The sequence below is a fragment of the Thamnophis sirtalis genome, unplaced genomic scaffold, assembly GCF_051295495.1.
Source record: "Thamnophis sirtalis isolate CommonGarterSnake01/CBP01778 unplaced genomic scaffold, rThaSir2_p1.2 scaffold_5, whole genome shotgun sequence".
Lineage (NCBI taxonomy): Eukaryota > Metazoa > Chordata > Lepidosauria > Squamata > Natricidae > Thamnophis > Thamnophis sirtalis.
The window spans coordinates 130,455,464-130,471,495 of record NW_028261385.1 but is presented as its reverse complement, the minus strand read 5'-3'; the positions used below and the strand labels follow the sequence as shown (position 1 = coordinate 130,471,495).

Genomic DNA, 16,032 nt, shown 5'->3' with positions numbered 1-16,032 from the left:
GTTTACATCCAGCCACTGTGGGTTATTAACTATAGTCTAATACTTAGTGTTGCCAGACTTTACCTATTGAAGCAGGAAATTAGTTTTATAGCTCATTAAAAAGTCCAATAACTTTTTATACAATAAAGACAATATTTTAAACAGGTTTTATGCACCAAAAAGGCTTACTAAATTACTAATGTTAAACATCTTTATACATTAAGACTGTTTAAAATTTCAATTCAAGTTTGATTTCCCTTTTTAATTGTTTAGTTTCAAATATCATGTATAATACACAATTAAAAGGATATCCAACAGAAAGATCATTTAAAAACTGAAGTGTTCTTGAAATCACAGGCTCACATGTCCCCCAATATTTAAGGTTTGTAACACTAAAATATTAAAAAGAAAATATTTACAAAGATATATTCTAGAGAAATATATATAAAATATAAAAACTTTACACAAAATTAAGACTTTAGTAGGATAGGTTCAAGCGATTGCATACATAATAATTCTGGAAGCTACTATACTTTTTAAAAATTTGTTTTCTTCTTCTCTTTTAATGTCAAGCTTATCATAAATAGTTTTAATTAATGCAATTATTAAATTGGAAGAAAAAGTAAAATTTAAAATTATATATAAAAGGAAAATATGAAAAATAGCAAATTTTCAAATTTCAATCAAATGAAGTAACAGAACACTGTTAACCAGTGATAGTGAGGAACAGACTGGGAGATAATATGGACTACATACACATGTAATCTGAAATTGAAAATTTAGAGATTAATATTTAACATTGACATGCGTTACATTTAATATTTAAATCATAAATCCTGGCAACAAAAACAATTGAATACAATAACAGACATAACTCACATTTTTGACATAAATGTTTCTAAAACTTGATTGTCATCAGTTATTCCCAAGACTTCAGACATTCGAGCATAAACCTGAAAGAAAAATAGAGAGGGGCATTTTAGTAACATGCTATCAATATAAAAATATTTAGTTGTTCATTTCTACTTGGGATTTAAAGAATGATGTTCCAGACCAACAGTACTTTAGTCTCTGCTCCTAATTCTTATTCTCTAGTGTGTTACATTAGGAAATAAAACTAATGTTTCATTTCCAAGAAGCTGGTTCTAATTATAAGTAGATTGGAAAGGATCGACAATGACCATAAATATTGTGTAAATTAATTTTCTACACATGTGTAGTCAAAGCAGTTCAGTGAGATCTGTTCTCTGATAAATGTGAGTAAGATCACAGTTTTAATACTATAAATTTAGGTCTTCATGAAATTGAATTATTTTTTCTTCTTGTAAAACATTAATTGCAGGCTCTCTAATTACTTGTCTTCCTTCCAGAATAACAAAGTTGGAAGAGACCTTGGAGGTCTTCTAGTCCAATCCCCTGATCAGACAGGCAACCCTACACTATTTCAGACAAATGGTTCTCCAATCTCTTCGTAAAAACTTGCAGTGTTGGAGCATTCACAATTTCTGGAGGCAATTCATTCTACAGTTTAATTGTTCTCACTGTCAGGAAATTTCTCCTTAATTCTAGGTTGCTTCTCTCCTTGATTAGTTTCCATCCATTGCTTCTTGTTCTGTGTTCAGCTGCTTTGGTAAATAGGCTGCCCCCCTTCCATATGCTATATTCTTTCCTAAAATTGATAGGATGTGTCTATCTCTGCAAATTTAAAACATTCAACTAGTAGCCAACTTTTGTTGTAAAGTTGTGGTTTGTTCTACAATGATGATTACAATAATTATTTCAGCAATATCTTAGAGGTATTTTTAAAACTTTGCGTACACATAATTCCCATATGAACTGATATAATTACACTCCAACGGAAAAATACCAAATGATGTGGATACCATTGGAAGTTATAAAACAGGGTGGAAACTGTAATACCTCATTAAGTGTTATGAGTGGTTGTTGTTGTTTTTTGCACAAGGCGCTTTACCGTTACTATATGATTTGCTCTGAAAAAAACTGAATTTCCAGTGCAGATTACATTTAGACAAGATGACAATGTATTTTATCCAGTGCAATTGAGATACTCTGTTGGAATAAAGGTAAGTGAGAAGATCCTTGAGAAACAGGAGAAGAAAGAGGTACAGCCTAGACAAAGGTATCTCAGGGCACAGAAGGAATGGGCGGGTGTGTGTGAAAAGCACTTCAGAGGAGACCCTCCTTGGTTCTTTGGAAGGAAGAAATGCTTTCAGACTTGCAAGATTCTGTTACTACAACCTTACAATAAAGCTCGTGTTAGTACTCATGGATGGTACTTCTTATCTAGACTATTTTGAAGGGCTGTCAGTATGGTTAGAATTTCAACAATAAAATACCCATGGTATAATTTTATATAATAAATAATAATTGAATCATGGCTAAAATAATAAAACAACCAATTTAAATAAAGATACAGGTATATATACAGATACTGTAAAAATAGGACAAGCTGAATATATTAATAGATAGTAGAAATACACCGAAGGGAGGAGTAGAGAGTTAGAAGAAAGAGGGGTAGAGAGGGTGGGAGAGAGGACGGGAGGGAGTGTGAGAAGGAAGGGAGGGAGTGTACTGGGAGAGAGGAGTGTTAGAGGGGCAGGGGAAGTAGGGTAGAGGGGAATGATGGAGGGAAGATGGAAAGTTGGAGGGGGGCGAAAGAAAGGGTGTATGGAGGGTCGAAGTGATACATTGGGTTTGTATTTTTGGGGGTATTGTTGACAAGAGGAATGGCTGTGTTTATTGTTTAATGTTATATGGCCCCGGTTATGCACAGTATATATGTGACTGTATGAAATGAAAATGGAAAAATAAAAACACATTTACAGACAATAAAGATACAGGGCCACACTTATAACTCAATCATTTCCTGAGGGCTAACAAGGTAAGTCCAAGATTATGAGTGGGCAGGGTGTTTCATAGCATCAGCAGTGCCAGAGAAAAACATTCATAAGTGTCTACCTCTACTAATAAATAGTTGAAACTGAGTTGAGAAGACAGTCCTGCAGATACCTTGGTATCTAGATACCGCATGCGCAAAACGATTTATTAATAAGCCAACAATAAACATGCAAAGAACAAGTGGTCTGGGGTGGTTCCATACACAGAGGGAAACATGTGAAACTGGTCCAGATAAAGAAATTTGTTTTGCCCAAGATATGGATTGAAAGAGAGCTGTTTGAGCCAAAAATGATTTCAGGGTGTGGGTCAACAGTGAAAGAAAAACCAAGGGCATCAACAGGACTTCCATAGCAACAGCTGAAGGGCAAGAGAACAGAAAACATTGGGAAGGTCAGGAGGCAGATGGATCAATGGGATATACTGCCCAGCCCATTGTCAACATCGGGGGGCGGGGAGGGGGGAGAGGGAAGGCTTGTCAGCTAGTAGGAATTGCCACATTGGAATATCAGTCGCGGCAGCAGGCAGCCAGGCCAACAAGGCAAAGCATTAGTAAAATTGGAGAGGCAAGTTGGCTAGAAGGAAGAGAGAGGGCAACCCATGCCCGCACCTCTCCTAACTGGTCTGTCAAATGATTCCAGGATCACAACAGCTTTGTTTCTGCCAAATGAAAACTGTTCAAGGATAGTTCAATAGAAATTAGAAAGGCTATGTATTTGTTTCAGACTTGAAATAAAAACATATACCTCTACTTGCAACTTTAAGGGAGAAAGGAAAGAAAAGAGAGAGAATGAGTTATGCTATAGTTTGCTCTACCACTATTTAAAATTCAAAAGAGTTTAAAACACTGGTAGAAATGTCAAACAAGAAAACACTACTTTAATACACAGTTATCCTTGTGGCTTCCGCTACTCCTTTTTATCATGCTTTAGCTTTGATTTCTATTATCCAATCAAGATGTGTCAACCCTTATCCCTAGAGATGTCCTTTGCCTGCTACAATTTGACAGTTAAACCTGAGCGCTAAACAGGATCATTACCTCTTAAGCCTATTTATCTGAACCACTGAATAAGTTAATTGAAAAGCTCATTAAACAACAACAATCTGATTTGTTTTCACTGGTGTCAAACTCATTTTACACAGCAGAATGGGTGACATAGTTAAACATGTTCTGGGAAAGAGAAGCTTCTTAAATTAGAATAGTTGAAAATGACCGTATAAACTACAAGTTATGTGGTATTGCATAGAACTTTATTATGTTTGTTTTTCGTACAGATAATGAGTCAATTGAAGCAGGGATGGACCTTTTATGGCTCTGAAAATTCTATGTCTTAAGATTCTCTAGACTCCAGAAGCTTTCCTGAAGCCTGGGGAGGGTGAAGAACAAGCCCAACAGGCCAATTGGAAGTTCAGAAACGATCAGTTTCCAGCTTCCAGAGGGCCTCCAGGGGGCCGGGGGAAGCCATTTTTGCCCTCCCCAGGCTTCAGGAAAACTCCCCCCATGGGGGGGTCATGCACGCATGTGCAGCGGTCATGCACACATGGGCAGGTGGCCATTTCATTGTGAGTGTGGGCACATGCGTTCCCACGATTGTGCAGACACACAGTTTTGGCACGCATTTACAAAAAGGTTCGCCATCACTGGCCTAATGTATCCATGATCCATACTGAACACTTTCGGCTTCATCTGAGATAAGAAATCTGGCGCCTTTCACGTTTCAGATTATGACCTCAATAATCCATAACAATACTGATTTGGTTTATAAGAACAGTAGCCTGAAAAAAATCTGACGGTTAACTTCTAAGCATAATATTTAAGCAGTGGCTGAAATCAAGATAATGTTCAATTATGACTTCCATTCAAATTGCATCTCTCCTCATAAAGCAGTGTGATGAGGAGAAAGCAGCAGCTAACTATATTATTCCCAAATTAATATCTGAAATGCCATAACGTTTTAGCAACACAGAAATGAGAACGCCCTGTTTATATTGTTTCTTCATTGCAAAGAATATCTTGCTTGTCTAATGGTATTCAAAGAGTGTAGGAGACGGAAATTGAACTCCAAGTTTGAATTTAATTTTACATTGAGGAAGTATGTTATAACCATTACACAGATTAAAGTCCACTACTATAATGTTAATATCATCCTTTGGCCCCAGATATGTTTGGCTAAAAAGCAGCAGCTAATTATGTCGATCCTTAAAATATGAAGCATATTATAAAATTGGAGATGGAGAATGAGAGTTCCTAAAGGTTGCTCGGGTATATAATGACAGTCAGAGAAATTCAATAACTGCTCTGTATGGAATGTACTCAAAAACACCACATGAAACAAATTAAACTAGAACAATGAATCCTTCACACTGTGCAAATACAAAAATACCAGAAAGCATTGGTTTTGTGTTTTGTAAGGGCTATAATAATGAATTAAGATTTGGGATAGCGAATCTTCACAAAATTACAGCAAAGTTATTACCCAGAGGCCCAGCATAAATATTTTAGATCTTACCACTTTCTGAACTTTATTCAGGCTTTGCTGGCAAAAAGGACATAGTTACAGACACCATTATTACATTATTATTTTTTTGGTCAACGGATAATATAGGGGAAACAAGCTATTTCCAGCCAAGTTCAGAGAGAAGGTAAGCAGAATGGAAGGAATGAGGAAAAATATGGTGGTTCACATTTTACTTTGCTATTTCTTTAGGTTGTTTCTTACTTTTATATGTGAATATACCTGTTCAGGCATAAGTAGCCAGAATATAAAATGCACATACGTACTTCATGTCAATTGAAAATAAGCTAATTTGAAATTACTACTGTTTTCAGCAAGATAAAAAGTAGCAGTTACAAAAGGAAAAACTAGGACCCCTCCCCTTCCATGCAACTAAACTCACAAGGTGAGCAGCAATTTATATGAGCAGTAAATTACAAATGGGTAATATTTAATTCTTCAGATTTTTTTGGACTCATACTATAACCCTGATAATTGACAATGGTGTTCAGGTCTAAACCTAATGTTAAATTGCGGATTATTTTGGAAATAAAATATACAAATAACATGCAACTAATTTTCCTGCCATAGTGGTGGGAGGAAAAGTCGTTTAAACGCAACAGCACTACAATTTTATTGACAACTATCCTGAGTATGAAGGAAGATGAAAACAGTATTTTGAAACATAATGTAACTACTTTACAGTGCATTTTCATCCCTAACAAATCCTTGAAATCTAGTTTTATGTTTGTTTGTCCGGAATCCCAATTCAATTGTGTATGTATGATCTTGGATGATCTCAAAATTAAGAATTAGACAAGGTCTACCGCTATCTTCTGAGAAATGTGACAGCAGAAGTGGGGTTTCAGCAACAACTCTGGTGACATATGCCTGGTTAGAGCAATATAGCAATAGCAGTAGACTTATATACCGCTTCATAGGCCTTTCAGGCCTCTCTAAGCGGTTTACAGAGCGTCAGCATATTGCCCCCAACAATCTGGGTCCTCATTTTACCCACCTCGGAAGGATGGAAGGCTGAGTCAACCCTGAGCCGGTGAGATTTGAACCGCTGACCTGCTGATCTAGCAGTAGCCTGCAGTGCTGCATTTAACCACTGCGCCACCTTGGCTCTTAGAGAAGCTGGGTCTTATTAAGCTGCCTCAACACTATGTTAGAGCACTTGCCTATCTATCTCATTAGTGTCTACAGTAGATGACAAGTTTGTGAAGATCAAAGACAGGAATCTTTTTTAGCCCTATTTACAATATGAGGTATGAACTTGGGATTTTTTGCATGGAAAGCACGGAAGCATGGGTTATGAGCATTGACTTCTTCCCTCTAGTCTATATCATTACCTTGCCTAACTAATACCATTTATATATTACTTTCTTGGATATTATTATGCAATATATTACATTATTATTTTTCCCTATTCAAAAATCACATTGGAACTGATAAGAACATTATTCCTTGTTTCTCTCTCTTTCCTTTCAACAAGAATTTTAACAGACTTAACAGGGTGATCCTGATAACTGCAACCAGATAGGCTATATTATATCAATTAATGCATCACTGTAACTAATGACATACTTGGGTGTTCTGACCCCCCTCATCCCACACCAAAGCACGCCGAGCCAAAGATACTTTTCGGAATTTATTAACAGACAGACAGGTCCTTGGCAGCAATCCAGCCTGCCAAGCTAACACTACAGTTCTCCAACATTAGTTAATGCGTTGACTCCTGCAAAAGGGGTGTGTGCACAAGCATTCCTTTTATAGTCTTGAGAGGAGCCTAATTACCACCAACTGAGTGCAATTACCTCCTGTAATTGGACAACTGATCTTTACGCCTAATTGCTCTCCGATGCCGGGCATTCAGGAACAATTCCCTTGGCTCCTCCCCACTGCTGACATCCGGATCACACTCCCTTGTCTCCTCCCCACTGGTCCAAGGCTCAGGCGCCTCCTGGTGGCCAACCAGCCTCTCTGCGCCCTGCTCGGAGTTGGAACCCTGTCCAGGGTCCTCCACATCCTCCAGAGCCGACTCATAGGGCCCCTCGCTGTTGGAATCTGGTGGCAGCTCCAATGGCTCCTGCTGGGCCACAACACTTGGGTAACCATCTTTGGCAGAGAAAGAGGATCATCTCATTTCAACTATGTTGAAGGTCAATTACAAAGGAGTTTATGTGCATGGCTGCATATGTGGATGCTGTCATTCATATGCAAAATGTCTTCAGCAGAGAGGAAAACAACCAGTTTCTAGTACCTGAGGATAAAAGTTTCCCCTATATCCTGCAAGCACTGCTTAACAAATGTCTTATTGATTGTTGCAAAACTGATGACTTAGAAAAATTATAATTCCCTAATAGATGAGAGCACAAACCACTTGCATAGCAAAGAACTGTTCAAAATGTATAAAATCTCCTGGATCGAGGCCTCCTTAAGATATATAATAGAATGCCTTTTACACATTTATATCGAAGCCTTGGGGGAAGGCAGAAAACACACCATAGTTAATATTAGCAATTTGAACACTACTCTTCGGCAGACCAGAAATAAGATAATTGTTCAACATAAGCTGGGTCTTTTGAACTACTAAAAGCATTGCCTGTAATTATAGACATCTGTCATTGCTAGCCACTCAGTAGTAATTCTGACATCAGTATACAACTATAAGACTAAACTGCCTGCAGGCATAGTAGTGGAGGCCAGATACGAAAGGCGGACAATCTGCCTCATCCAAACTATCTGTCAAAGGTTCCCAAACACCAATAGCTCTCACACATTGTATCCCTATGATAATATGTTGATTTATTTCAGATCCTCTAATATTTATAGTCTGGCCATCTATTAAAATGAAAGGGGGGGGGAGAAATCCTTATGGATAATTGAGGCAGTTAGTATGTGTATCTTCCTGAAAGATCACAGCTTGGTTTTCTGAAATTAAATATCTGTAGCCACTTTGAGCAAGTCCCATTAGAATAATAAAAGATTAATTATCTATACACCATTGGACAGGTACAGATTGTTACAGTTTATATCTTTATGTAGCTTTTACAAAGCAAGCCGGGTGTCATTGTGTCACACTTGCAACATGTAAGAAAACAATGCATTTATGTAATGTTACTTTGCTAAATGATTAATATTTTATTACTTGATATTGATATCTGAATAGGATATATTGCTGCTCTAATCATGACATCTATTTGAATTTTCAAGTAACACTAGCAAACAATATCTCTAAACATTATTAGCTATATAACCTCAACAGCAATTGGACAGAAGAAGAAAAAAAATAGATATTTGCTTCATTAGGAATGAATATCCTTACAGTTATTGTAGTCTTTACTAACAAACCTAAATAGCTCATATGAAAAAAGCAGTTCATACCAAGAAGACGCTATTAATTATTAGACAGACTGTTATCCTACAAGTGAGATGCATTTTAAAAACCTCCTTTAAAATACAATTGCTAAATGCCTTACAGTGCTGTAACATGAGACAGGTTCAAATCTTATTACTTCACCAAAATTAAAACCTAAGTTTTAATACTGTTCAAGTCGAACAATGATTCCACACTTTATTGCTTTTGAAATCCCTTGATGATCATAGGAAAAAATGCCCTCGAGAAAAAAAGACTCTGTTTTCGATAAACAGAAAATACAGTTTGCACTCTTAGCCTCTTTGTCATCACAAAAAAAGGATTTAATGCCAATTCTTAAAAAAAAGACTTTTTTTCACAAAATGTGCACCTTGTGTGCCATTTGTAAAATCAGTTCACTTTCTTTTATTTATTACTGCAGTGCGGCAAAGCAATAAAGTAGCTACCGATAGCTAATAAATTACATGCCTTTTAAAACAATTCTCCAGCTGCAAAAACGTGTAACTACAAAGGTTTACATTTACATGGTACATCATATGAAATGTCTATATTTATGTCATATTAACCAGTTTACTAAAATCTGACCTTTTATCTAAGAGCTGAAGGCAGCGCTGAGCTATACCTAAAATTATAAATATACCCTTATTCAGTAACACGTTCATCCTGGTCAGTATATAAACAATTACACAAGGAATACAAACTTTATTATCTAAAATAAATAATGTATTCACTAGCCTATGATAGCCTTGAAGAAGAAAACATTCCTTCAATTCATACTGTGCTTAAGAAGCATGTTTTCTCTGTACTTGCCAAAGATAAATTATAGTCACATATTCTACTGAAAAGGAAATAATAATACAGAAATAAAAATTTCCAATATATATTTTAAGAAAATGTATTTATATAGATTTATATGCAATTCCAAGAATTATAAATGTCCAAGAAAGTCCCCATGACTCATTGAGATACCAAAAGATTGTTTAATTTAGCTATATAGTAAAAAAAAAAAGAGGAATCTATATTCACTATCTTTTATCCTTAATCATTGTCCTATTATAGAATTTCAGAAATATTATCACTCAATTATACATGGAACATATACTTAGGTAATGATGGATTTTCTCAATAGCAATATATATAAATACAATTTTCCTTATTATTTGTATGACTATTTTCTTTAAACATAGAATTCTACAACCTTAACAAGTTAAGAACAAAGTGTATGTTTATATTATGTTCAATAATTACAAAAAATGCATGAAATGCAGCAAATTAAAGCACATTCTTTTCAAAGATCATTTTTTTAAAAACACCCGCACTTCAATAAAATGCAGAATAATTCTAACTTGCCTCTCCCAAATGAATAATAATATATTTGGGGTGGGGATGGGGGGCTGACTAACTTAACAATACATTGCCTTTAAATATCTTTCAACAAGACTGGACTATGGTAAGACCTGTAAATGCATCTTCCTAACTGCTTTGTTGTTACTCTCCCTTACCATAGTTTTAAAAATTTCAGAAAAAATATTATTGCTAAAATCAGAAACAGAAAACTATTTTACAAGAGGTTTCAATAGAAAGTAATGTAGGTTTGTCTCATACATAATGAAAGATAGGAGGCAAAGTATATTTACAGAAACATACAAATGATAAAGCATAAGAACAGTTTAGAATGAAAGAAACAAACATTACATAGGTAATAAAAATGCAACCCAACAGTTAGAACTGGCAATAAGAAAATAAAACTAGAAACAAAAGGGATGTTACATTTGCTTTCTGTTGAAAAGCCACTTCAGCCCCATCATGAATTACTTTTAAAAGTATCTGCAGGTTTTTATTTTTGTTTTAGCTTAGAACATGGAAGAAAGGCTACTTGTTCAAAATGGAGGAAAAGATAATATAGTTCTTTGAATGAACTTAAATAGCTTGGTATACATCTTGAACTGTATCAGTGGTGGGTTGCAGGCGATACGCACAGGTACGGGCGTACCGGAGCCAGCACGGAGCACCGGATACCGTTCTGGAATGGTGCTCCGGAGGGCCTACCCGCCCGCCCTCCTTACCAGAGTTTAAAGGCTTCTGCGCTTCTGCGCAGGTGCATGGCACGTACAGCACCTGCGTGATGCTTTGCGGAGCAACTGGAGAGTTGTGGAGGTGCTTGAATGCATGCATGCGCTGCGTGCGTGTTGCGCGTTCATGAGGACACTGCCGGCCCTGTTCCAACCGCACCAGTTGGAACAACATTTGCAACCCACCACTGAACTGAATGCATTAGAGAAGAATGACTCCCACCAAACGTTTAGCTGTGGAAGATATCATGTAGATGCTATGTAGGTATAGATCCAATATATGTGAAAAAGAGCATCCTTCATGAAAAAAAATATTTTTAGAACCTATCTTTAAAAACAATTGATGCCCTTTCTAATTGCACATCGGGGGCTATCAGCTCAGCCTACTTAAGATGTACCATTTCCCAGAGGAATCATAAAGCCAGCATTAATACTGATTAGCTGATTAACTTTAACCTCTAAATACAGAATTCAAAAAAATATTTCACAATTGGACAGACTAACTATGGAAAAATACTGGAAAAGATCTGTGGTGCCTCTGTTACTTTTCACTCAGTTACTTCTGCCAATTATTCAAAAAAAAATCAATCCCCATGTTATTCTCCACAATCTTCTGTTGTTTTTCTTTCCCCACTCTACTACAGGCTATTTTTTTTTAATAATTTCTGAACAATTCTCAAGAGTGAATTAACAGCACTGTTGCCTCAGTTTGGATCAGTGCACTTTATATGGTGATGACTGATAGTATAGAATATTGCTCTTCTTTCCATTACACTGATATCTACTCTTTTATTACTGTCATCGTGTTTCCCACTTCCCCAATGAAACTGAAATGGGGAAAGAAAGGAAACACTGTTGATTCCTTAGTATAGCCGCTAACATCAAGGATGGTGCATGTACAGTGACCTTAAAACAGCAGTAATGATGTTAGACACGAAATCTTTGAACAAGATATAAAACTGAATTGACTTTTGGCAGTGATGAAGCTAGGGCTGGACTCCAGGGTCAAAATCTAGAATTCCATATGTAGAGAGGAACAGCTGACAGAAACAGTAGCAAACTAGCATGCATCGACATGCTCAAGCCAATAGAACTGATCCTTCTTACCTCAAAAGTCCTTTAAAGAAAGTCTATAACAAGAGTAGGCAGGCATTTGGTTATACTTTTACCAAAATATAGTGCTACAAAGTTTTTATTATGTATTTCATCACTAAAATTACACACACACACACACACACACACACACACAGACACACAGACACACACACACAAAAACACACACACACACACCCTTTCTCTTTTCCCACAAAAGAAATTATTGTCTGTGGTCTAAAACAGATGCAAACTATAGACTTGTAAACATGTACTCTGCCAAATAAATACTATTCTATTTGTCAGAATATTTATTTGTAAAGGGCAAATATGCTTTTCAACAAGAGCTGTTTCTTCAAAGTGAGAAAACTCTCAGCAAACTTCACAAATTGTTACGGTTAAGAGACAATTTTGGAACTACCTGGAAAAGGGAAACTAAATTTACAGAACATGCTAGGGATAGTTAAATATGAATATAACCTTGATATAGTTATTGGTTGGTAGATTGGTAAGTCTGGAGCAATTCTCTAGTCTTTTGAGGAATTAAATCTAGACGATCTGGAGAATTAAATTAAAAGAGGGCTGGAGAAAATGCTCATTAGCAACATAGCCAAGGCAGGGAAACAAATTTCCAGCAGCCTACAAATGCTTTTTCAAAGTATGAATGAAATATCATGGGATCATTTAGGATTAAGGAGTTCTTAGATTCAACTTTGATAAGTCACACTTAAGACTTGAGCAAATTCAAAAATCTGTAATACATTTAATGAGAATAGGGCCGCAGGTATGATGGAGCTACCAAACTGAACCCTCCTATGGCCCAGGAAAAAGAAAATATTTTCATTTTAACATCAAGATTCTATTCAGTGAATTGTTAACTTGAAATGTTGAAAGTCGTTAACTTATCTTGAATCCACTCTATTAATCATACATGTAGCTTGCACCTCTCTACATCTAATTCCATATGAAACACCTATAATTAAAGGCTACTTAACATCTTCAACATATTTTTATTAATAGAATCCCCAAAATTGTTACTAATAAATAAATAGACATTCAGGAACATGGCTTGGAATGAAGATTCAGAGAGACATCATGGTTTAAATTTGGGAACATAATGATTAAATCATCCTAATATTACAGACCAGTAATTCTACAAAAGGAAGGCCAAAAATCCATGAAGAATTCTTCTACCATAGGCAAATTGTAAGGAACAAAGTAGCAGTAAGGAGCTTCAGCAAATAGTGATGGAAGATTCCTTAATTATCTTTCTTATATAAGTAAGTCAATTTCCAATTGAAGTTGGAAATTAGCCCAATTTATTAGCTATGAAGTACATGAGTAAAATTCTCAAGTCTCAGCTGATATAGAACAATCATGATGCAAATTAACTTCCATCTTAAAAACAGCTCATGGCCCCGGAAATCCAAATTTTGCATAGAAATCAAAGGGAATTTTATTATTAACTCATAATGCTGCTGTTTCACACTGAAAGAACAAGTAGCACAAAAAGACTGGTAATCTGTTAGTTCTGCCCGATTTAGGATTAAATGAGGGCTCCTTGGTGATTTTCTGAGCTTGGTTGTTTTTTTGCAGATGGAACGTTGGTCTTACCTGAACAGTCGTTCTTTGTGGGCTACGGGAGAAATTTCATTACTCAAGCTAGATAGCATCATCAGTAATAAAGCATTGTTACTGTTTTTCTAACCTAAGCCTTTTCTATAAATTAATTTTTATTTTTTTACATTTCACTTTTTAAAACTAGCTGTTAATATTACTCTTAATAATTATGGATTTTATTAGATCTTTTTTATTTCTTTGCTGGATACTAATGTTATGCAGATAGATTATGATTTGTACAACAGGCCTTTCTCATCTCTTCCCCTCCCCCCCATGTTTCTCCTCCCAAACCTGCTGTAGGTTTTGGAGGGTAAGAGGGTTCCAAGATGGAGAAAGATATTAACTAGACCAGTGGTGGGTTGCTAATCCCGTTCCAACCGGTTCGGTTGGAACGGGGCCGGCGGCGTCCTCGTGCACGCGCGCAGTTCATGCATGCGTCTTAGCGCCTGCGTGATGCTCCAGCTGCTCGCGGAGACTCGCGCAGGTGCTGTATGTGCCATCCAGCTGCTCATGGAGAATCGCGCAGGCGCTGTATGTGCCATGCGCCTGCGTGGAAGCCCAGAAGCCTTCAAAGACCGGTAAGGAGCGCAGGCGGGCGGGTGGGCCCTTCGCCGTTCCCGGAAGTTACTTACTTCCGGGTTCGCCGACCAACCAGTTCGCGGGGACCGCCGCGAACCGGTTGAAACCCACCCCTGAACTAGACCCAACACTTTCTTAGTTTTTGTCTTAAGTAAAATAGGCACACAAAATTAAAAGCCATTCTGTAGCAGAAATATAAAACTCTATTTAGATCAGCTTCCTGGTATTGCCTATATTAAGGAGCTATGAGTTGAGAGGAGGTGGCTGGTCCCATAGTATTTATGAACAGCTGTACCTGTCCTTCTCTTCCAACTTCTTCCTCTGGATATACTTTCCTGTTGTTTTTTTTTTTAATTTTTCATTATTTTAAACATAAGATATGATTTATTGCAAAGTACTGAGCTTTTGATAATGGTACTATAGCTTTCCAATAAACGCTTATAGCATAATTCTAGATATAATTCACTAAAGTTAAAAAAATAGCCTAAATAAATAACACTATCTCTTTTAAACCATGTCTTATATACAGTGTACTGATTTCCTGGAACAGTTGTGAACAACAAAAATAATCTTAGTTATATTCAGGATACTTGCTAGTTAGTAAGAATTAGTTTTACTCTTTCAAATTATACTGTAGAGATGATGTACATTTAATTCCAGAAAAACATTTGCCTTTTATTATATGGCGTCTGTGGCAAGCAGACAGTTTCATTTAACAGGGTCGAATTGAAAGAAAATATAGATGTATCTGTAAAAAGCAAGTACAGATATGGCCTTCACTCTATTCTACAAATAAATGATGACAAGTACAGTGTTCAGAAGCACCAAATAAATAATTCAACTTTGAGTTTTAAAAATTCGTATTTAAGGGAACTGTGTTGATTTTAAAAGGATGCTATATCTTGCATTACATCAGCCTGAAAGAAAAATACACAGTATTACTTTCATTTGCTCCAGATATGCACTAAAGGATCTGCACTTAAAGTTCACTAAACACTAATGGGACAGAATGATCTTTCCCTGCAAAAGTGAGTTGGAGGAAAGGACAGCTCTCTATTCAAAATTTAAATTAATAAAGAAGACAACTGACTAGGAAAAATGTCTTTCATTCTTTGAATCTTAATTCTTCAATATCAAACATTCTTGACCAGTTGGGTATTACTGCAAGACATGAAACAGCAATTAAAACAAATTATGTCATGTACATCTCCATATTTGACATATTTACTGAAATAACATGCATTACCATTTCTGGACTACCTGGTTTGTAACTATTGCCATGAAAAGAAAGATATGATTGACCATGATTACATTGCTTTGCAGGTTAAATTGGTTCCACCACAAATCCGCGAAACCCTTATCCGCGGAGACATAAGCGCGAAGACTAATTCGCGCCATTCGAAGCGCTAAGGAAAAACGCGACCCTACTGCAATGACATAACCCTAACCCTAATCCTAACCCTAAAACAAACCCCTAAACCTAATCCTAACCCTTACCTTAATTGAAATTGGCTTTCTGCCGCGGCGCCGTTTTAAAGCGCCCTTCTGTTGCCGCACTGTTGTCGCGGCGGTGATGACACGCGATGATGATGTCACGGCTTTAGCGACGCGCTTATGTCTCCGCGGATAAGGGCTTCGCGGTTTTGTCGTGCCACGGTTAAATTAGCTGTATCTTTCTTTAAGAATAAGCCCCACCATGTTATACCTATGGACCTATATTTAATATATAATTTTTATAAATATTGAAATCATTTTTTTCTTAATGATTGGCTACTATATGTAGCTTAGGATTAATATAATTACATTGAACTGTTGAATTGTGGCCATATTGCATATTTATCTATATATATTTTAGAGAAAGTAAATGGATTATTGCAGAGTATAATCCTAGGTACAT

At 36.4% G+C, this 16,032-nt stretch overlaps 1 protein-coding gene across 1 annotated transcript in view; it reads right to left on the bottom strand.

The window, feature by feature from the left end:
* Positions 1–16,032, bottom strand: part of RANBP17 (RAN binding protein 17) — a 187,488-nt gene that overhangs the window by 89,073 nt on the left and 82,383 nt on the right. The window contains exons 15-16 of the mRNA XM_014056469.2: positions 859–932; positions 291–371 (exon numbers count right to left, since the gene is read on the bottom strand). Coding sequence (XP_013911944.2) covers positions 291–371; positions 859–932 — 155 coding nt within the window. The remainder of the gene's footprint in view (positions 1–290; positions 372–858; positions 933–16,032) is intronic.